Below are 23325 nucleotides of genomic sequence, written 5' to 3'. Positions count from 1 at the left end.
ATTACGGTTATTTTCAACTCGGGCCTTATTTAACTCGTTTATGGCATCACGACGTCTGAGTTTGAAGAAAAGCGTCTCCACAGGAAGCAGCCACAGGACCTATGCAAACTCCATTAAAACCTCCCTGCCAAAATAAAAGCAATTACTGTAAATCACACAATAACATCTCTACCACCGAGGATTCCACCCACACATCTTATTTTCTGATTAACCTCGTCCTGAAGCTACTTCAGTATGGTGTGTCATTAGTGTTAGATTAACTCGCTGCTGAAATAAATACTATATATAAAACTTCATATCATCTGAGAGCAAATCACAGAGCTCACTTCAGGAACAACATGTGAAGGGAAATGAGACGCAAAATGGTAAAATGTGCAAAATCTAGATATATTTATATATTGTTTTTCTCTTGCACTAGTTTGGTTACGTCTGCCATCGCTCTGATCTCATGTAAACAAAAGTGACAGCGTGGCAAAATGACGTCAAACGGAGGAGAAACCAACGCACAGCGTGACGTTTAAAGAACAAAACTCTGTTTTCCTCGTCTTCACATAAACACCTTAAACAGAGTTTCTGAAAATCTTCCTCCTGGATGGAGTTTTCCAAAAGGTGCGTTTTCAGCCTACAGTGTGGACTGTGCTGCATTCAGGTGCTCCTCGGAGAGTCCCAATTTTCGAGTTTGTTAGTCGTTCTTTGGAGTTCTGTGTGTTCACCTGATTTCAGTTCAGAGAGTGGGAATGTTGTAACAACAGCAACAAACAGTGTGGATGCTCGGAAAGCAAAAAGTTGTTGCGCAATACATGATTTAATAAAAAGTATCTTAACATTAACAAACCTTTTTTTTTTCTATCTTGTGAGCTATGGGTCACTCCTGAATTTCCCCCAGGGGATGAATAAAGTATTTATCCATCTATCTATCTATTTATCTATATTTTGACCCCCATGTGATGATGAATATGACTTCAAGTCAGCAAACATGAGTGTGCTGCATTCATGTGGTGTCGGAAACATTGGAAAAACTAGTGTCAAAAGTCTAAAACAAAACACTTTTGAAACATGTTTGTTTGGTTTCATCTATTTGTTCTGTCATGTTTTGTACCGTCTGAAGTCCAAGCTGCACCATTTTTCATAAAACAAATCTCGTAGGTTGAAAAATATTTTTTAGTGGTGGGTCCTGAGCCTAGACCAGTTGAGAACCACTGCTTTAGATGAAGGTTTTCAGCTTCACACTCTCATCAATTTCTCCTTCAAAAGGCTTCCTGTACAAATTTTGAATAATATTTGTGACAGTCCTTGTTATTTTTTAAGATTTTTTTAATGTGTGATATCTAGATGACTTTACTTACTTTACCTTACCACATCATCGTCACCGGACAGGCCGACCTCTGCAGACACTGATTGTTTTGTCTTTTTGCGGCGTCTTGACAGCGGCGAGCCCTGCGGACCGCCTCAGAGAAGCTGAGGAGTCGGACGTCCTTCTCAGCCGCCGCCGTGCAGCACTCGCCGGGAACACGAGTCAACCGCTACATCGGGCGGCTCATCGAAGCGAGACAGACCGAGTCCGAGACAACAGACCTCAACTTCATCACCCTGTTCTACAGGAGCGGAGACAGGGAGCGCCGGGTGAGCATGCACGCAGGGACTCAGTATCATGAGCTTGAACATACAGACGAGTAACAAACGTGGACTTTTCCTCATTACACATAAAGTAAGAAGCTTCGTGACTGCAGCTTCTCCCTCCCTCTCGTTCTCTCACATGCACACCCTACACAGTCTCTAATTGTCTTTCTCCCTCTCTCCCACGCCTGTTGTCTATGATGTCTGTGTGAATCTGTGTGTGTGTGTCTGTGTGTGTGCCTGTGTGTGTATGAGGAATATCCACCCACCCTCTCAGGAGGGTGTGCAGATAATGATTTGGGAACGTCTGAGCTGCACATGTGATATCTTCTTCTATGTGTGCGTGGGCAGAGCCATGAAGGAGACACAGAACAGGGACTTGTTTGTATGTGTGTGTGTGTGTGTGTGTGTGTGTGTGTGTGTGTGTGTGTGAGTATGTGTGTGTGTGTGTGTGTTAGTGTCAGTATCTGCCTCTTCATCGATGCAATCTAGACATTCAAGCCGGGAAAATAATTAAGACTTAGACTCGTATGAAAAACAAGTTAATTTGGGGCAGTGGTAGCCTGGCGGTTGGTGTGTACCCTCCATGCACAGAGGATATGATCCTGGAGGCAGGTGGCCCAGGTTTGAATGCACAGGTCAGACTCAAACCTGGGCCGCCCGCTTGGAGGACTATAGTCACCGTACTGTGACTATACCCCAGCTCCCAAAAAACAACATGAAAAAAAACCCGGCTATTTTTGGTGCGTGTGTGTTCCTCTTACTGAGAAGGATGACTGACCAATGTATTCTGTGTTTTGGTGCTCCTTACAGTTTAATCCCGATGTAGCCCTCGTTCTCTTTTTGGTTTGTTTACCAGCTGACAGATTGTTTTTTGTAAGCGAGGATGTTTACACACACTTCAGTTTTGTAACACAAAAGTTAACAACCGTGCTGTAGCTGTTTATCTGCTGCTGCTGCTGCTCTGTGAAAGTTTGCTGTTCAAAAATAAAATAATGGTCTCACATTCACAATTTCACAAATGTGCATTCAGCGTGAAAGCAGGGCCAAATCTTCCCCCCACCTACTCCTAACTACACCCACACAAACAGCTGATAGGATGGAGGGAGGGATGGATGGATGTCTCTCATGTTGACATTCTCGCTCTCTCTCTCTCTCTCTCTCTCTCTCTCTCTCTCTCTCTCTCTCTCTTTTGTTCCTCCTCAGTATCACCAGGTGTACGACGACCATTTCATCAGCGCTGTGGTTCTCTCTCTGATCCTCGCTGCTCTGTTTGGCCTTATCTATTTGCTAATGATCCCACAGTACGTACACACTCACACACACACACACACACACACACACACACACACACAAACGTGCAAAGTGCCCGTTCGTCCAGCGTAATTGGATCGATCTGGCTGGGCTGTAGTGAGACAATTAAAGAGGAAGGTGTTGTTGGAATACAGGGAAAGCCCTCCTTCACTCTCTCGTCTCTCCTCTGCTCTCTCAGAGGGATGCTGGTGCTGCTGCTGCTGGTGCTGTGTGTGTGTTTCCACGTGGCCTGTGTCATGTACCTTCATCTCACCAGTGTTCAGGTAGGACTCCCACACCTCCTCCTGCAGTATTTCTGCACACACACACATTAGTCCCCTGCGCAATACAAACAGCTTCATCACAGCTTAGACAGAGGCTAAACACATCTGGCTCATGCTTTGGCGGGTTTGTATTGATACACTCTTTGACTTTTATACTTTGAATAGACTACTGGACATTCAGTGGAGGAGTATCAGAGCAATGCATGGAGTAGAGTTGTAGGACATGCCCACCCTGGCAGCTCTTTCCAGGACAGCTCACTCAAATTTCCCTGCAACTGCAAACAGAGCTGGTAAATCAGAGGAGAGTGGGCACATAGCTGGGGGGGGAGGGGGGCCTTAAAGAGACAGTCGCTCAAATGAACTCTTTCAGGCAGAGGCTGAAATGAGGGATTTTTCTGGTGCTAGTATCAGATAAATAAGACGGTTTTTGAGCTACACATCTCATAACGCTACTCAATAGGTGTCCCAGATTTAATGGTAAAAGTGAGGACAATAGACCTCCTTTAAAGATTACATCTGTGGTCAAAAAATCCTTAATCCTGGTTTTAAAATGTCCCATACAAGTCAAATGATCTAGTTTTTAGGCGACTCTGTTCAGACAAAGAGGAGGAGGCACAACACATGTTTTATTTGATCTAGCGTATAGCCTGGCAAAGACTTTTATCTCCATTTCTCTGTGATGAAAGTTAAAGTAACTAAATCGTTTAAAGCTGAGAACAAGTGATCAGTGGAGGTTGATTCCTTCACAGCACGGTTTAGATTTTGTCTGTAAAAACACAGCTTCAGATGTTAACTATCACATACTAACCCCGGACTAACTGTGAAGTCATCTTCACTCTTTGACACCATCTTTCCCCTCTCTCTATTTATATAACTCTACATTGAACTGTCATCATATCCTTTAAGCGGCTCCTGCACATAATGAGCCCCACCTCTCGCGTCATTTCCACTCCTGGCTAATGATGTGTTCAAAAAGCTATTGAGGTAGATAAACAGGTGCTTCATTTACTCTCTCGTTCTGTTTCTAACTGCTTCCCCACCTCTTCTTCTTCTTATTCTACTTCTTCTCTCTCCTCCCGTTGTAGTGCCAGCCGGGCTGCCTCACCATCCACATCCGAACGGTGCTGTCTGTCTTCCTCGCTCTGCTGACCTACTCTGTAACCCAGGCGTGTGTGGTAGGTCTGTCTTTAAGACACTTAACTTTAAGATTACTTAAGTTGCACAGTATGTTTGTACTTTGAGTATATAATCAGGGGTGTGTCCAGAGGGGTCGGGGGTCACATGGGCCCCCCTTGAAATCTGTTTGGCCACCCCAAAAATCATTAACTGTGATTGGCTCTTTGCCCTGTCAGAGGCGGGACTAATAAACACTGACTATTCAGGGTAGCTAAAGGCTGTTGGTAGTTCTCTTCACATATCAATGACGCATATTTTCTTTATTTTTTACTAAAAATTAATAAATACTTTGCACATCTATTTCACTAGACAGGTGCATAAGAAGGTAATGCACTGTAAAGCACACTTTCTTTATAGAATTGAACTTACAGGCAATTTCTTTTGGGGACCAAAACGTCGCCAATGAATGCATTTTTGCAAGTAACAATGTTCAGGAGTTCACAGTAGAAGCTGCAATAAAAGTAGAACTTCCTGTAGTGCTACTTCATGTCATTAAAAGTCTGAGAAGAAGATACAGAGTGCTGTGAGCTGAGGTCGCAGCCTCCATTAAAAACATCAAATAAATCAACATTCGATGTTCGATCACTGATGTCAATGTTTTCACCTTAATATGCTTAAAAAAAACAGATATTAGTGTGCACATAAACACTGAATGAAGTGTCAAAAGAATATGGGTTTAGTCGTGATATCACCACACAATGGCCTAAACATCTTGCAACAACAATAATGATAGTAAAAGTAGCGTTAGAACTGATTGTAGTCAAAGCTCTGGAGATAGATGAGTAAGAAGCAGTGTCATCATTTGGTGGTTCATCCTGCACACTCTGCTGTTGTTACAGAGTCTCTGCAGCACTCGAGTTGGCAGATTAATGCCATAACGGCTGAGCAGATGGTGCTGTGGGCCTCTGAAGAATAAAACATTTATTGTTCGAGTGTAAAATATCCATTAAGATATTTTAAATGCAAATTGGTCGGCGTCAGCGTCAGCCCTGTGTGTGTGTCAAACGGGACACAATAAAGCAAAGGTGAAGCAGGCAGCAGGGAGGGTTGTTTCTGCTAGCTTCAGCCTCTGAGAGTTTTAATTATTGGTTAATCAAACTTGTGTGTGTGTGTGTGTGTGTGTGTGTGTTTGTCGGTGTGTGTGTGCGTGTGTGTGTGAGTGTGTGTGTTTTTCTGGGAGTGTGTTAGAACTTTAATTAAGTCTGCAAAATGTCCAAGATCAGCCAGCGAAACAGGAGCCGACAGTAATGCTTTTGATCTTTTTTTGGAAAAGGAAGTCACAAACTAGAAGTAATTTAATTGTAATTGATAGAAATAATATTAAGAACACTTCAGCCGTGCGAGCAGCTCTCTGAAACTACACTGAGCGCAACAGAAGGAGAACCAACGCACTCTCCAAACCGACGAAAGACATTCTCTGGCCTAAGGCAAAATGATGACAACCGAATCAACTAGAAGAGGCATATTATCGCTTGAATTATTTGCAGAATCTGACTTGTCTGCGGCTCTCCGTCTTACAGAAACTTACTGGTGCAATAAGAAGTTAGGCCTGGGTGAAGTGTGGAGGCAGGAGGGGAGCGGGGAGCTGAGGGAGGAAGTCACACAGTAGGACTTTCACTTTAATGCCTAAAGTTGAAATGACTCATGGATATGATTCCTCCTGTGTTTATATGGTGGCGGTGCATGTTCTTCAAAATTGTGATACGCTTTTAACCGCTCAATTAAGGGCAAAGCAAACAATGTTGTGTTGCCGGTGTGATCCGGTTTCGATAAGTGCTTTGTGTCTGTGTGCGTCCGTAATGAAGACCGTAACTAGCTGGGATTTCAAAGTGGTCAAGAGCTCGGTGGTCAAAATGAGAAAATCTTGCCACATATATGTCCTATTGTCACACCTATTTCTACTTCCGACCTTATTTCCCTCCCTCTCTCTCTCTCTCACCAGCTTCTCTCTTTCTTTCCTTCTGTTTTTTCTCCTACATGTGGTGGTCAGGTTTGAGTGAGTTACTATGGTTACGTATATGCTCCGTGCCTGTCACTAAAACTTTCTCATGATCCCCCCCACCAAAGTTAATCAATATTGAGATTCAGTTTAAAGGTCCAATCAGTAAGATATTTAGTGACTGAAATGATAAAGTGACCTTACTATATGATCAGACATTAAGGAAACATGCTATGTTGAAGTGCTGGCTTCTCTGACAACAATGCAGCAGCCAGTATGTCCTCCTTCTAACTTTAGATTCTGGTCCTGAATGCTCTGGATTTGTTTGGACCAGAGAAGGTAGGCAGTTTTTAAGGCACCGCCCCCACACGGCCGTTTTGGATGCCCCTCGGTTTGCCAGATATGAGAGCAGTTATCAGTTCAAACCAACAGGTGTTGCAGCGATGGAAGCGGGTCAAGAGAAGTGGTTCAGATAGAAGTGATTGTACCCGACCTAAAAAGCCTCTGCATGTTTCTAATAAGCTCCACGAGCAGAAACGTGCTCAAACTAGGATCAATATTGGAGATGCTTTAGAAAAATGGAGAGAGGTTAGAATGTAGAAAGGTTTACAGACCGATGCAGAGCTGGCTAAACGCTGAAGCTTCAGTGTCTGCAACACGGAAGCCATCTTTAATCCATTTAGTAACCATCTTCACTTTTATTTCTTCCATCCCTTCCTCCAGGTTGGATGTGTTCCTTGGGGCAGATTTGGGACAAACTCCAGCCTCTCGGTGGATGACGCCCCTGCAGAAGCTCTTCCTGAGGTCAGACCTCCCAACAGCACGCTGGCAGACAGAGCTTGTACCAACATGGCGTACGCGCTGCTGTCCTGTGTGGCCGCCACCCTCACTGTTGTCCCCTACCTCCGAGTGTCCTCGCTTCCTAAGCTCATCCTGCTCTTCCTCCTCTCTGTCACCTACACCGTCGTGATGGAGACTAGTGGCTATCGGCAAGCTGTGGGGTGAGACTGTAGTGATATCATGTCTGATTTATGGTTTAATTCATGTTTCTTCTGAGAAAATAAAGTATAAAGAACCAAACAACCTTTTCTTTTTGTGTATGTGTGGGTGTGTGTGTTTCAGAGGAGGGTTTCTCCACACGCGTGGGTATGATCCTGTGTTGGCGGTCTTGCTGTTTTCTGCAGCTCTGGCTCTGCATTCGAGACAGCTGGACCTGAAGCTGCGGCTCGACTATCTCTGGGCCACTCAGGTATGTACCTTTAACTCGAAGCACAAATGTAACCTCTTGTGTTTTTTTTTGTACATTTAGGCTGTGGTTGTAAATCTTCCAATCAAGTTTAAAGTTATTCTGAGTGGAGTGGATGTCTTCACCTCGAGTTGTGGAGAACATAATCTATGATCTATGATTGAGAGGTTTGTGGTTTGTTCCTCAGCTTTATGAGCAAATGTCTGAGATACTAATGTAATGATTTGGATGTTTACCAACGCAGTAAGAGCATTTCTAAGGGCTCACTCACACTAGGCAATCCGTACTGTGTCTAAGCACGCTTCACCGCTAAAGTCCAGTTTGTTTGACTACAGTGAGTGCTCCGTTCTACACCTACTTGGCCCTGACATGCTTGGAAGAGGTGTGCTTTGGCACGGTACACTTCATGCAAGAGCACAAGCACGGGTACACAACGTGGACAACCTTTATTATGGAGAAATCCCGGAGTGTTCTGTCTGTATCTGACTAACATGACTCAAAATAAGACACGATGTAAAACATCTGTCATGTTCTCTGTGTTGTTCTCTGATGTGTAGACGCGGACCCGACCATGTGTCCCTTTTTTTCCCCCCCAACTCCGTCTGTCTTGGCATCTAAGCACGCTTCATGATCATGTAAAGCCATGCATGTGTTGTATTATGACCTTATGTTGAAGAGGTAACCGTGCTCAGGCCCGGTTAGTCCTGGAGCAGTGTGAGTGCAGACCAGAGGGGGAATGGGGAGGGGGGGCAATTGCGCTTAAGCACGGTATGGGACAACTTTACCTAGTGTGAGTAGACTAATGTTGAGTAGCATACCTTTGCTACGAGTTGTTCTTGGGAGCCTCCGAGTGAGCTGATGTGAGCAAACCTTTAAGACTCAAAGTGTCTCATTTTTAGACACAAAGTATCACCAACTCAAAGTTTTCTTTCTTTTTTTTCTGTAATAAGAGAGATGCAACCGTCCCTGTCTGGGTTCTTCCAATAAATAGACTCCCAAGCATCAATGTGCACCGAGTTTTTATTTTAACTTTATTATTGTGTCATGCTACTAGACCCCATGAATATAAAGAGACCAAAGACCAAAAGTAGACTCGTAATGATAATAATACTAACAACCATCCTGATGTTTCTTCCCGGCTTCAGGGACTAAAGTGGACATCTTATAAACATTGAAAATAAAAATGAATACAAACGAAGCACCACTATAACACTGAACATTGAGTTAGAGCGATCTTAACAAGTTCAGGTCCTCAGCTGAAGGATGAAAAGAGGCCTCCTTTCTCCGTCTGATTTAAAAACATTCAGCACGGCGACAGGTTTTGTGTTTATGCAAATTGACATGTTTGTGATGAGTCACATTTTCATCTGTGTTCTCTTTATCATGACAAAATAAAAAAAAGCCTGTCATGCACGGACGACAACAGAATGAAACTGTTTGTAGTTTGAATCCTTTTGTCACTGGAGCTTGAAAAACATCAACATAGTTCATTTGTTTAGTTTTAATATTTGTACTCTTTGCTCCTTTTTTTCCTCTCTGGTCTCTTTTTCATGATATGGCGTCTTGTAAACGTATTTGGTGCTCGGCATTTTTTTTTTAATATTACACAATAATTCTAAAAAATTAAAGCCATTAATAATCTCTAAGGCTGCACGGTGGTCTAGTGGTTAGCGCTGTTGCCTAACAGCCAGGAGATTCCTCGTTTGAATCCCCGGACAGTGTTGAGGTTGCATGTTCTCCCCGTGCATGCGTGGGTTCTCGCCGGGTACTCAGGCTTCCTCCCACAGTCCAAAGACATGCTGGTTAGGTTAACTGGTGACTCTAAATTGTCTGTAGGTGTGAATGTGAGTGTGGCTGGTTGTCTGTCTTTATGTGAGCCCTGTGATTGACTGTCCAGGGTGTAACCCCGCCTCTCGTCCAATGACAGCTGCTGGGATCCACTCCATCCTTCCCCCTGTGACCCCGAATAAGAAAAGCTGTACAGATACTGGATGGATGGATAATATTTTAGAATAATAGATCAGATTTTTGCAATTTTCTTGCTCTTCTCTTGTGTTTTAGATGTGTTTGAGATGAATTAATTTCCCCCCAGCTGTCTGTAATCATCGTAGAAAGCTGAGCTAATAAATTAAAATGTGTTTCATGATGAGGGGAAGATTTATTTTTGTGTAAACACAGTTTAATATCGTGCACATTCTCTCCAGGATGTGTTTGCATGCTCAGTCTTGTTCAGTCTCAGCGGATCATGAGAGTGTTTGTGTTTCTATTTTTAGAACGACAGTGAACGTTTGTCTTGTTTGCAAATCATTATCTCCCTCTAGTGATAAGAAGCAGTAATTACACCTGAACTCTGAGCCACATTAGAGGTTCAGGTTTGGCTCACCTCTCTGTCTCGCCCTGTGTGTCCTGTGTCTTGTCTCCAGGCGGAGGAGGAGAGAGGCGACATGGAGAAAGTGAAGCTGGACAATAAGAGGATCCTGTTCAACCTGCTGCCGGCTCATGTTGCTCAGCACTTCCTCATGTCGAACCCCAGGAACATGGTGAGCATCCGCAGACGCGTTCAGGCTCCTCCGGCGCAGGTTGTCAGTCTAAAGAGGAAACGCCTGTGAAGACTTGAAGATTTGTAGATCAAAAGAGTCCCAGACACCTCGTTTAAAAGTGGGTCAGTCCTGAGTGAAAAGTCAATGTTGTTAAGTTGCCATTATCAGTGGTTATGAACGTTTTATCACTCTCTTTAAAGGACTCATTAACCACTGACCCTTTGATGAATTTAACAACGACTTTTCCCCCTCAGAGTTTTACTTTTCAATAACTTTAATAAAGCCTGGAGAGGTGAAATTAAACAATATCAGTTAATGTTACAGGACAAATAAAATCCTCCTTTGTGCTAATTAAAAACCCTTTAAAGACATGTTAGTGCGGGATTCTTGAGACAGCACAACTGAAACACTTTTTCAAGGTGCCTGCAGGATACTTATCATTAAATGGCTTCATTTGCATAAAAAAAGAAAAACTTAAAAAATCTTTAAAACATGTGTGTCAACAGTAATATGTGCGTTAAGTCCTCTGTGTTTACGGCAGTAACCTGGACAACATGCCAGTGTGCTGTTTGTTTTTTATTTCAGCCTATGTTTGTGTAGCATGTTTACTACACAGAGTGTAAAAACGAATTTCCCCTCGCGGGATCAATAAATTATTATTATTATAATTAAGCCCAAGCGGCGGACAAAATTGTTCTTTTCTCGAGCTGCGACCCTGAGGCAGGACATGGCGGGGAAATGGCGGGCGAAGCAACAGAGTCAGCTGTTCTAGGGGTTAACCTCGGCCGTGCACCGATCACAGGATCTAAATGTCACCAACCCCTCCCACTCGCTCGAGGTGAATCCACCTGATCATATCCTCCTCTGTTCTCATATCAGCGGACTCAGAAAAATACTCGGGGGTCTGTCAGGAGAAACTCCGGATGAAGTCTGAGTGAAAAATGTTTTCTGTTTGCGTTCACACATGCAGTAGCGCCTCCCCAACACCCTCGAGAACATCAGGAGTTTTTGCAAGTGTGAACAAGGCTCAAGATGTCAGAAGATGACAGGACATTTACTCTCGGCATCAAAAAAGCCTTTTTACACACTGATGTTGATATCAGTTCCAGCTGAATATCAGATGTTTTTTCTCATAGAAGAACAAGTTTGATGAATTGATTTCATAAAAAGAAATGCCCCACATGTGCCTGAAGTGTTGATGTGGGAAAACATCTCAGCTGTTTGGGGACAATGGCCCTGCTTCCCTCAGCTTGTGTTGATGGTGTTAAAGTGGAAGTGTGAGCTGACAGCCCTGCGTGTTTCTGTATCCACTGATTGATGAACATCCCCTCCACTGATCTCAGTTCCTTCCTCGTCCCCGCTCCTCCATTTTTCAGGAAGTGATGAAAACATACATCCTTTCAGGAAATTCGCGAGCTCTCGGGAGGACGGGCTCGGTTTGTAAACACTGAAGCTGTGTCCACGTTCTTTATGCTGCATCCGTCTAGTGTCAACATTTCACATGCTGGATGTCAATGTGTCATGCAACGGTCCCCAGTGTAACTGCAACACAGACAGAAACACCAAGCAAATGCCTCTGCACGCTGTCTCCGAACCTTTTGTCCGTCATTGGGATTTTTTGCGGATCCATTTTCTGCATTTTCTCTCAGTTTTTGTGTGCGTGTGTGTGTGTGTGTGTGTGTGTGTGTGTGTGTGTGTGTTGTTTGTGTGTGTGTGTTGTTTGTGTGTGTGTGTGTCCCTACCTCAAACATGCCGCCAGGTGAACGTATGTTGAAGTAATGCCAGGATGAATCTGCAGAGGGCGCTAAGTGGCTTGTCCTGCATACCATACGACAGTCCCCCCGATATGACACCAACAATTTCATGAGACGATTTCAAGCCTCACAGTGCTCAACTCCCATTACTGTAGGGCAGCCCTCCCCTGGCAGCCCTGCAGCGTTCTGCCCCCCTAGCCCAGAGAACTAGCCAATCAGATAAAAGTGGGCATGTGCCATTAAAGAGACAGCACATGCAGGCAGAGGCTTAAATGAGGGGTTTTACTGACGCCAGTATGCGATAAATAAGGCGGACAACATGAAAGTTGAAAATGAGGAGAATATGGGATCTTCAAGACAAACTCAGGCGTGTTTGGGCCTCAAACTGTTGTCGGTCAAGGAGGAGACCAACTTGTGTGTGCGAAGAGTTTAAATTTTGACTAGACTCTTCATGTAAATAGACATCAAAACAAAGCTGAAAACATCAACATTTACCATTAGAATTATGTTGAAAAAAATCAATGTGACAGGCTGAGAAGAAGACTACACCACATTGGAGGGAAGTATTTTCATGGTGCAGTAATTCACCCAGATGAGACACTAGACAACCCCAGGCTTTGGCATCACAGATGACTGTGGATGACTGGATGTGTCATTGGTGTTGATCTTTTTTCAGGGTCGACTTTATTCATTTTAATAAAGAGAGAAAGTAGGGTAGGGTGTAAAACCCTTGAAACAATCGTCGGGCCGTGCATCAGAGGCTGCAGAGATCGTCCGATGCTGAGACTAGTAAACAAAGAGGGCAGGAAGTCAGGAAGGATGTTTCCGGCACATTGATGACCCCCCTCAGAGCTGTAGTGTATAGAAAGGCTTCCTCTCTTTCCTCTGGGCTAAAGTTCACTCACACACTGTGTTCATAACACAGCACAGTGGGACTCTGCTGCCTGCAACTCAAGATTCACTGCCTGCAACTCGATGATTAGAAAACAGGTTTTTATGTGGAATGACAGAAGTGTCCTGCGAGTAAAACACATTTGTCTGCAGATTTTAACCAAAAGAGTCGACGGAGTACCTCAAACTCTTCAGTCTTAAATCTGATCCTGCAGCTGCAACATATGTGACCTTTATCTACGTTTGAATCACAATAACCATAACGAGGAGGACCATGTAGTATGTGCAAAGAATTTGTTTAAAAACCAAAGAAACAAGGCTTTGCTGATCGATGTACAGATGAAGGATGCAGTCTTTCATGTGTTCAGTTGTCTGGACTCATGAAATATGCAAAAGTTCAATCATTCATAAAATGAGATTTCAGTGGGAAACACTGACTTTCAGGGAAAGGAAATTATGTTGTGGTGTTGCTTCCATCAGTGAAGGCATATTAAACGCCATGTGGAGATGTTCAGCAGTAAATTAATGGTACACAATAAGTAGTATTGGTGCTCACTGTGGGCAAAACAATACGATTAAAGCTCTGACTCCAATAAAGAATCAAAATCAAAACAACCTCAGCGCGGGACATGCGGGAAAGGAGCCACAGGTGGGATTCGATCCTGGGCCGCCCGCTTCGAGGACTATGGCCTCTCTCTCTCTCTCTCTCTCTCTCTCCACACATTGCCTGTGTCTCTTCAGCTGCTCTTTCCAAATGAAGGCAAAAGGAGAAGGTAGTTGAACTTTAAACAGAAGCTTAATATCATTTACCTCCATTGCCGGCCAGCGGGGGAATGGGGAGGCGGGGGCAATCGTGCTTAAGCACAGTATGGGACAACTTCGCCTTGTTTGAGTGCGCTCTAAATTGTCTCAATAACTGACTCAATTTGTGACTTTTAAAACAAGTTTTCATTCACATTTTTGAAAATGTGGATTATGACAACTGGCATTGCTATATATGTTTTTGTTAAATCGATTGGAATTTTTCCGTATTTATATCAATTTTTATTTGTATTGCGAGGTATTATTCCATCCCTACTGCTTATTAAAATGATGGTATGGTTAGCAACCTAATTATTGAACTACCAATCCACCCATCAAACTTCCCACAGATCTCTCGTCTCTCCGTGGTGGCTAATCAATTTACTTTTACAAGAAACTTTTTCCAGCTCCTCCTTGGGAATCCCGGGGCCGTCCAAACCAGATGACATAGATAATCCTTCCAGCATCTTCTGGGGTCTACCCCAGGGTCTCACACATACCTTGAAAACCTCCAAAGGGAGGAGCCCCAGATGCATCCTGATCAGAAACCAAAACCGCTTTAGTCGGCGCTCCTCCAAACTCCCTCTGGTTAAACAAGCTTTTCACACAAATGGTCTTCTTCAGCAGGTGGAGTTAAACCTCAGTTGTGTTATTACAGGAGGAGGTATACCGATACACCACCCACTTGTTTTCATTTGACTAAATCTACATATTTAACGTCATGTGGCAACACTTGGTTTGAAAGTTGCCACAGGGGCATTCTTTCCAACGTCTTAAAACCCTCAGATCAGAGATTTTACATATTTGTTTCCTTCTCTTTAGGACTTGTACTACCAGTCCTACGCTCAGGTCGGAGTGTTGTTCGCCTCCATCGCCAACTTCAACGACTTCTACATCGAGCTGGACGGGAACAACATGGGCGTCGAGTGTCTCCGGCTGCTCAATGAGATCATTGCCGACTTTGATGAGGTCAGTAAACTCATCATCCCGTCGTAAATCTGTGTTTATTTTAAATATTTTTTCCTGCAGGTTTTGTGTCTTCCCTTTGGGAGAAATTTGAGGGAAACTCTGCAGCTCGGTAATGTCATCTCCAAGGATGACACTGCGGTCATGACTGTCGGTTTTCAAAAACACTGTTTATTGAAGCAACGTGATAAGCAACGGTTGTGGTTGGGAAAGTTCTGCAAAATGGGCGATTACTCACAGATGACTTTGGCCTGAGTGCGTCTGTAATCAGCAGCATGAAGCATCAAAGATGACACTGTGGCCGTTACTTGGATGGACCGTGAAAAAATGGTCAATTTTTTATTGCATTTTTATTTGTTTACCAAAGCTGTCGACGGTTTATATGAACTTAGACTCACAATTTGACAATTTTGATTTGAAATTTGTAGGAAACAGTAACGATGCAAAAACCCAAATCTTTAGGAGGTAGTGAACACTACTTGAAATAAAAGCATGGACGAGCCTTTCTGGGTCTTTTTTTTCCAGTCCTAAAAATCGTTTTACACTTAATTTAAGCCCCATTCACCTGACAGGTCCAGATACACATTTTAAGATTTTCAAGATATATATTTTTTTAGATTTTTATTTTTGGGTTTTTTTTTACTTTAATGGAGGGATACGACAGTAGATAGAGTCGGAATAGGGAAAGAGTAGGGAATGACATGCGGGAAAGGAGCAACAGGTGGGATTTGTACCTGGGCGGCCCGCTTGGAGGACCATAGCCTCCGTTCATGGGACGCGCACACTACACTAAAAATATTAGTGTAAACAATAAGAGCTAATGAAGCAGGCACCAATAAACTAATTTAGATATAGACATCTCATTTCAAGACACTCAACAAGTACATTTGACTTCCTGCATTGGCATTTATGTCTTAATATACGATGTGTACCTGGACTTGTCGGGCGGATTTGGTTTAAAATAAGTATGATAAGATATTTTTGACAGGAAATGAGGCAAACACAAATTTCTAAGATTTGAGTTTTTGCAGTGTTAACGCTTATTTCTTCTTCTGTCTCCTTCCAGCTGATGGACAAAGAGTGCTACAGGGATATCGAGAAAATCAAGACCATTGGCAGCACGTACATGGCTGCTGTAGGGCTGGTTCCTACAACTGCCTCCAAGGTACACGCATGCAGCAGCTATTTTTAGTCCAAGCATGAGTTTGCAGAGTATTAGGTTTTCAAAACAGTTCAGATTGCACTATTTCAAGAGATTTTTTCTCTGGCTGTTGATATTTAGAAAGCTGTCACGTTTCACTCCACAAATCCTCCATGATGGATTATGGACTTCTATGGCGTCAGCATGTTCCACATTTATGAAGTTTCTTTGCTAAAATCCTGCAAAGCGGCTAAACAAAAGAGGCCTCTCTTCTAAACTTTATGTGAACATAACTCCCGGTCTTACTTTAAACTTTGGGAAGGAAACCTTGTGCATGATTTTGTTGGCATGGAGACTTACACCGAACAAAAGATGACCTGGAGCGGGTACAGGGAGATCTCATCTGTCACAAATGCTTCAGCTGATATCGCCCATATGTGAATTCCTTAACAATCTTAGACTTACAAAAATCACAGATCAGGCAGATGGCATCACTTGATGTTCAAACCTCTACAAGAAGAAAGAGACTGAATGAGCCGGGGCAGAGGGGTGGTCAGAGAGGTGGCATGGGCCCCTTTGAAATCTGATTGGCCAGGTGCCACCCCAAAATCCAAATCTATGATTGGCTATTTGCCTTACCAGACGAGGGACTTAAGTACAACTATTCTGGCTGTTTCCATCAGGCTGATGGTAGTACTTTCTGTTGTGCAAGAGTTTGCATGCAGTCTTATTGGTACCTAAAATCTTTGTTTTTGAGTGCCTAAAGAATCATGCTAAGAAGATGTATATGTGTCCACATTTTGTTCCTTACAAGTACACATCATTTGTGTGGATACAAAGGGATAAAAAAATTGAATCAGTTTACGTGTGTGTACCCACAAAGGTCCGGCCACCCCTGCATAAGTCAGTGCCTCAGGTGGGCCACCCCACTTTAAAAAGTCTGGACACGCCTCTGTGAATGAGAGAGTGTAATATTTCCACCAAACTTTAATACTGACTTGGCAGGCCCTTATTTGAACAGATCTAAGTAGTGTCCTAAATAACACACTCATTCCCTACTCCATGCTCCCTACATAGAGAGTTAGCTGAAGTGGACTATAAAGTGCACTCATTCGGCACAATAATAAAAAAAAAACCTTTTCAGTGACCTTTGAATGCTAAAATCTAATTAACTCGTTCTTCATCCAGCCAATCAAACGGTAAATGGACTTGAGCTTGTAGAGAGCTTTTCTAGTATTATGACTACTCAAAACGCTTTTTACCCCACAAGTAGTGCACTAATTTGGCACAATGAAAAAAAAAATTCAGGAAATCACTTTCTCGCTCTACAGCCGCTGACAGTGACGTCATACTAACGTTTACTCCATTTACTTTTAAACTTAGCAGACTTCATGATCACGTACAGCCATTCATGTGTTGTATTACGACGTTATGAATAAGAGTTAACCATGCTCAGGCCCGGTTAGTCCTGGGGCAGTGTGAGTGCAGGCCAGCAGAGGAATAGGGAGGGGGGACAACTTTGCCTAGTGTGAGTGCGCCCTAAGTCAAAGAACTGGAGTCTGTGTCACACCTGAATTGTTTGGTGTAGGCTCATAATGGATGTCAAAGACAACTCCAACATCATCATGGATGCACATAAATGATGCCGCAAATCCTGATTTAATCTGGGGACTTTCAAAGTAAATACAATAGATTAACATCCAGATTTGGGTTTTTTTCAGGGATGAATCAAATCTGTTTACAGAGATATTGTTCTATAATTACCTCGTTGTTTGTGACTTTGATCAATTGAAACTTCATGACGTTGGAAACTAACTTTAATTTTGTGCATTTATTCCAACGTTATCAAGTCAAATAAACACAACTGGAAGACGTATCACCTCCTAAACTGTGTCTTTTTGTTAATTTTTTATTTTTTTTTAATCTATAGGCGAAGAAATCCATCACCTCACATTTATGCACAGTGTCCGACTTTGCCATCGAGATGTTTGACGTCCTGGACGCCATCAACTACCAGTCGTACAATGACTTTGTGCTGCGAGTAGGTGAGAGAAAACACACACTCACACACAGACACACACTGGTCTATATAAACATGGCTTTGGGAGCTTCTGACCTATTGCACTGGACACCATGGACGCTCGGTGCCGGTAAGCTCTGGAGGAAATGCATCACAGAAAGAGCACTCCTCTGCAGGAAGCTCGTCACAGCGAGACCTGAAGTTCTGGGTTCTATTGTGTTGGGTATCCTGTGGGGAGCTTGCAGCAGGAGCCCGTGTTTAATCCCAGCGTAGCCTGGTGTACACAATGCCATCCTGTCTGCACACTGAGGGGCTCCATGTGGAAGAACTGCATATGTTTGTGTGGCTTACTGAACCCTGCTTGCAGAAACACCACTATTGGGAATCTTTGTTATTTCTGCAGATTTCCAGTCAGTACAAAAAAATAAAAAATAAAGATTGGCCTGGTTTTACTTGGTGTGCATGTGGCATTTTTCGGTTCTCTCGAACCCTCAGAGCTGTGTCTGCAGAGGAGACGAGTCATCATCGTGATTCAATATGGTATTCATTTGACACACTATGGACAGACAGAGCTGAACAGCAGCAGCTGCAGAGACAGCAGTTAGTGGATTGATTCTTATTTTATGAGTACCACAGACTTTATTTCTTGTTTTGAAGTTTTGATCCCAGCATTATTTATTATCATCAGTTCCACACAGAAACTGGAATTACTGCCTCACTGTTGTAATGCATCTTCCAACCAGTCAACTGTTTTCCCACAGAAAGACAAGGTAACTGTGGAAAAACGGGACAGGGGTAATTCCAGAGAAAGTCTAGCTCTTAAACCAGGAGTTCTCAAACTTCTCAGCTCGTGACCCCGAGAATAAGGGTGCCAGACACTGGGAACTCCCCACTGTCCCTTGAGTTGGCTAAGACTTACTAGTACTGGGTTCGACCCCCTTTTGCCTTCAGAGCTGCCTTAATTCGTCATGGCATAGATTCAACAAGGTGCTGGAAACATTTCTTTAGAGATTTTGGTTAATGCTAACATGATAGCATCACACAGTTGCTGCAGATTTGTAGGCTGCACATCCATGAGACGAGTCTCCAGTTCCACCACATCCCTAAAGTGCTCTTTTGCATTGAGATCGTGTGACTGTAGAGGCCATTTGAGTACAGTGACCTCATTGTCATGTTCAAGAAACCAATTTGAGTAGATATGAGCTTTGTGACATGGCGCGTTATCCTGCTTGAAGTAGCCATCAGAAGACGGGTACACTGTGGTCACAAAGGGATGGACATGGTCAGCAACAATACTGGATATGTTTAGAGATGCTCGTCTGCATACCACGGTTGTAACGAGGGGTTATTTATTTACTGTTGCCCTGCTATCAGCACAAACCAGTCTGGCCATTCTCCTCCGACCTCTGACCTCAACAAGGCATTTTCGCACAGAGACCTGGCGCTCACTGGATATTTTCTCTTTTTCGGACCATTCTCTGTAAACCCTTGAGATGGTTGTACTTCAGAAGATCATCTTGAACATGTCTACATGCCTAAATGCATTGAGATGCTGCCATGTGATTGGTTGAAGAGACATTTGCATTAACGAGCAGTACCTAATAAAGTGGTCATTGAGTGTTTAGTAGTGCACAGCCACACCCTCGCACTTATAGGCCTATCTAAACACTGGTAACACAAAATAACCGGGTCAGGTTTAAGTAAGTCATTAAACTAACTCAAGAATAAAACAGCCTAAAAAGCACAATATTATATACTCTATAGTAGGGTATTGTAAGAAAGGCTAGAAGCAGAATACTAAAAAAAAAGTCCCTAAAGATTGGGATTGATGTGAAGTTGAAGTGACCTTGACTTTTCACAACTTCTTGCTTCAGTCCAAGTGTCAAATTCTGCGATATTCCCTGCGGACGTTTCACAAGAATGGGATGGGAATGATTTCCAGGAAAGTGTTTCTCGATGTCACAGAGGAGTTTCACTCTCTGCATGTGACATATCATCACCTAATGTCTTTGTCTTTTTTTGTTTAAAGATTTATTTTTGGGGCTTTTGTGCCTTTATTTGATAGAACAGTGAACAGAGTAGGAAATCAGGAGAGAGATATCAGGGGAGGACGTGCAGGAAAGGAGCCACAGGTCAGGCTTGAACCTGGGCCACAAGCCTGGATGACTACTTCCTCGGTCACCTAGCGCCCCTTTATTTTTTATCTTATTAGATATTTGATTAAAATTGTGTCATTGCCAAAAAACTTTTTTTGAGATAACAGTGAACATTTGCATCTTGCAGCAGGAAATACCTACAGCCTATCAGACACTGGAACATCAAGTACAGGTAAAAATCTGTGTGGTTTAGCTCACAGGCTTTTTTAATTCCAGGTATCAATGTAGGACCAGTGGTGGCCGGAGTTATCGGAGCCAGAAGACCTCAGTATGACATCTGGGGAAACACGGTGAACGTAGCCAGCAGGATGGACAGCACAGGAGTTCAGGGAAAGATACAGGTACAGTACTGAAGTCGAGTCAAAGAGAACAGAACAACCCCTGCTCAGAGGGGCTTTAGATGTAAATCATGCAGCAACATCTGTCCTTGGGGTATGAACCACTCATGGAATATGGATTAACATAACAACAACACACAAACAGAAATACAAAGTCCATAATTTGTGCATTTCATGACTTCATGAGGCAATTAATAAAAGTGATTTATAAGCATCAGCCCTTCTAATCCATTTCCCTTCCTTTTACATTTGCTCTCCAGGTGACAGAAGATGTTCATCGCATCATCACAGACCACTACAATTTTGTTTGCCGCGGTCAGGTCAGCGTTAAGGGCAAGGGTCAGATGCTCACATACTTCCTGGAGGGGCGTCGACAAGGCAACCGGGCAGTTAAGAGCCCGCAGCAGCAGCAGCAGCAGTCCGGCAGCACAGAGCGGCGGTCAAGCGCGTTTAACCACGGCAGCGTGTGCACCAGACTGAGCCCTGGACCCACTGTCACCACCTACGCCTCCATCAGGACCCCAAGCCCGAGCACAACAAAACCCACCACCTCCACCAGCACCTCCAGGTACCTGCCCTCTGTCCCCACAGCCATGGTGTGACGGATGTCTCCAAGGCGACCGTGGGAAACAGAAATGAGAGTGGATGCAGGAAACTAGCAGTGGAAAGTTAGCTTTAACAGCGAGAGTTTATTGAAATAGGAAGTGGAGCCACTCCTCTTCTTTGGTCTGTGGGACACGAAGAGGCTGATGCGCTGATGCCACAAAGGGAGACCTGGACTCGGGTCTGACCTGTGTTTAGGACTGATTTTGACAGTCTGAGGTGGATCAGACCCTCGCACATGCAGGCTCTGGTTGTCTGTTACTTGCCCTGGATACAGGACGCTTTAGCCGCGCTGCTCTGCAATCAAACAACGTCCGAGTGAATCTCCACGATTTCAGAGCCTGACTCCTAAAATCTGCATCCACAACAATAACGAACTGCATCAAAACGGACCTGATAGTGTAGCACACATCCGTAAAATAAAAATCCTTTAACGACTTCAGCTGACCCTTTTCTCTCAGTGTAAAACCAAAACAGTGCTGTTGCCTTAGCGACCACTCCTCACAATGAGTTTCTTGCCATTTTTTTTTGTTGCCTTTTAGATCTTTTATTGATTTATTGGACAGAAATACAGTTTACTACCTGTTTCTAAAGCCAAATGTATAATTGTAAAATGGCAGTTAACGGTACAAAGTTGCCAAATACGACAGGGCATCGCCTTCAATCGTGTCCAGGTTGGCGGTTTACTTTACGCGCTACACTTTAACCCTCAACGCGGCGGCACACGAGCTGGACTCTTCTTTGATCCCCTGAGCCGAGCCACTCAGCGTCTTTTAAGTGCATGATGCCACTACTGCATTTCAGTCACGTTTGCTGTCTGTTGCCCTGTGATGCTTGACTTCCAGATTCTTCCTCGTCTAAAAGTGTAGCAATAAAAAGCGGTTTGTCTCCTTCCTCGGCCTCCTGCCCCCCCCCCCCCCCCCCCCCCCCCCCCCCCCCGCATGCTGTAGCCGGCTGGATCCTCTCTTTGACCTGATAGTGTATGTAGCTAATAGAGTGTGCGTAGCTAGACACACCAGTTTGTATCTCTGTGGTGCATGACTTAGAAACTTATTTTCTGTATCGTGCGAGTGATTCCTTCCAAACGGGGATATATTCAAAAAAAAAAGACAAAAACCTTTTTTCCGCGTGTTTGTTTATTAACGAGAAAAATTTTCTATTGTTGAAATATTCAGTTTGACTATTTTTATGAACTTAAAAAAAAGCTGCTTTTGGTAGAGAGAAGAAAAATCTGCTGTTTACGAGGAGACACCCAAACCTCGGTGTCTGGCTTCCTCATACAAACCCAGATGATTTATTTTATGGTAAAGCATGCTACTCACAGGACGGCTAACCACAGCCATTAACTCTCCTCTAATCTGTCCCAGCATGCACCGCCTGCAAGCCTGTGGCCTCGAACATGCATGCTTTGAAGAAGCTAACACAGGCCGAGCAGCTGTTTTCATGTAGTCCTCATGCATGCGCTAAAACAAAAAAGGTAGCGGTCCTCTTGAATGTAAAGGTGCTCTTTTGACCCGTGTCTTCTTCATGAGTTTTTGAGTGTGTGAACATCTCGAGGACATTTCTTTCAGGACGGTTGTGACACCAGGTGCGGGGTTGGGGGGGGGAAGGGTTGCTCCTCCTCTTTTTCTCCCCCTTCCTGCAGGTAGCTGGTTTTTCAAATGTGCCAACCTATTTTCATAAACATATCAAAGTCGTTCTTGTTGAGCTGTAGCACAACTGAATGTGAGGCTACGGTTGTTGTCATTTCTTTTCTTTATACCTTGTTGAATGCCTGTGTGGGTTTTTTGTTTTTTTTGGGATATGTTCCTGAACAGTTTTTGTAACTCAAGACAACAGCGATAGTGTTGTATTTTTTGGAGCGCCTATAACCTGACAGAAATGACGTCGTTCTTCTCGTCACATTTAAACTAGATCTTTACAGTAGCTTGAACGCTAACGCTGAGATTAAAAATGAGGATTTTTATACACTTGCTTTAAAACCGTTGAAGGAGAGTTGATGGAAAGGATTGACGTCAAATATTTTTCCTGTAAATTGGATATTTTCATACTGTATGATACGGGTTTCAATTGTTATATGTAGGTATTACTAGCTATTATTGTACATTGTAGAGTCTTTTTTCAAAGATATATTACAGACGATCACAGATTTGTCTCGTTTTTTTGGTTGCAGATGTATTTACTGAGATGTTTTCTGTGAATGTACATTTTGTTAAAGATGATATTTTATACTAAGTGTTTGCACTGCGATGATATCGACGTATTAAGGTTATCAAAATAAAACCAGAGGGGATCCATCTCCTGAAGTAAGACAGCTCTTCCTGTGCTCCATTTAGATAACACACATACACACACACACACAGTACACACACACAAACACACACACACTCACTGTGTATACACACACACACGCTGTACACACACTGTACACACACTCACTGTGTATACACACACACTCATGCTGTACACACACTGTAGACACACACACTGTACACACACACACTCACTGTACACTCACTGTACACACACACACACTGCACATGCACTCACAACACACACA

At 43.4% G+C, this 23325-nt stretch overlaps 1 protein-coding gene across 1 annotated transcript in view; it reads left to right on the top strand.

Moving 5' to 3' along the window:
- Positions 1–23075, top strand: part of LOC132968509 (adenylate cyclase type 1-like) — a 53215-nt gene extending 30140 nt beyond the window's left edge. Inside the window, exons 9-20 of the mRNA XM_061034210.1 lie at positions 1429–1623; positions 2824–2921; positions 3110–3194; positions 4280–4369; positions 7033–7310; positions 7432–7558; positions 9979–10095; positions 14364–14510; positions 15574–15672; positions 17579–17693; positions 20041–20165; positions 20423–23075. Coding sequence (XP_060890193.1) covers positions 1429–1623; positions 2824–2921; positions 3110–3194; positions 4280–4369; positions 7033–7310; positions 7432–7558; positions 9979–10095; positions 14364–14510; positions 15574–15672; positions 17579–17693; positions 20041–20165; positions 20423–20764 — 1818 coding nt within the window. The 3' untranslated portion in view covers positions 20765–23075. The remainder of the gene's footprint in view (positions 1–1428; positions 1624–2823; positions 2922–3109; positions 3195–4279; positions 4370–7032; positions 7311–7431; positions 7559–9978; positions 10096–14363; positions 14511–15573; positions 15673–17578; positions 17694–20040; positions 20166–20422) is intronic.
- The last annotated feature ends 250 nt before the right edge of the window (positions 23076–23325 follow it).

This window comes from Labrus mixtus, chromosome 3 (assembly GCF_963584025.1).
Source record: "Labrus mixtus chromosome 3, fLabMix1.1, whole genome shotgun sequence".
NCBI classification, from domain to species: Eukaryota; Metazoa; Chordata; class Actinopteri; order Labriformes; family Labridae; genus Labrus; species Labrus mixtus.
Note: the sequence above shows the minus strand (reverse complement) of the source record. Positions and strands in the feature narration are given on the sequence as shown.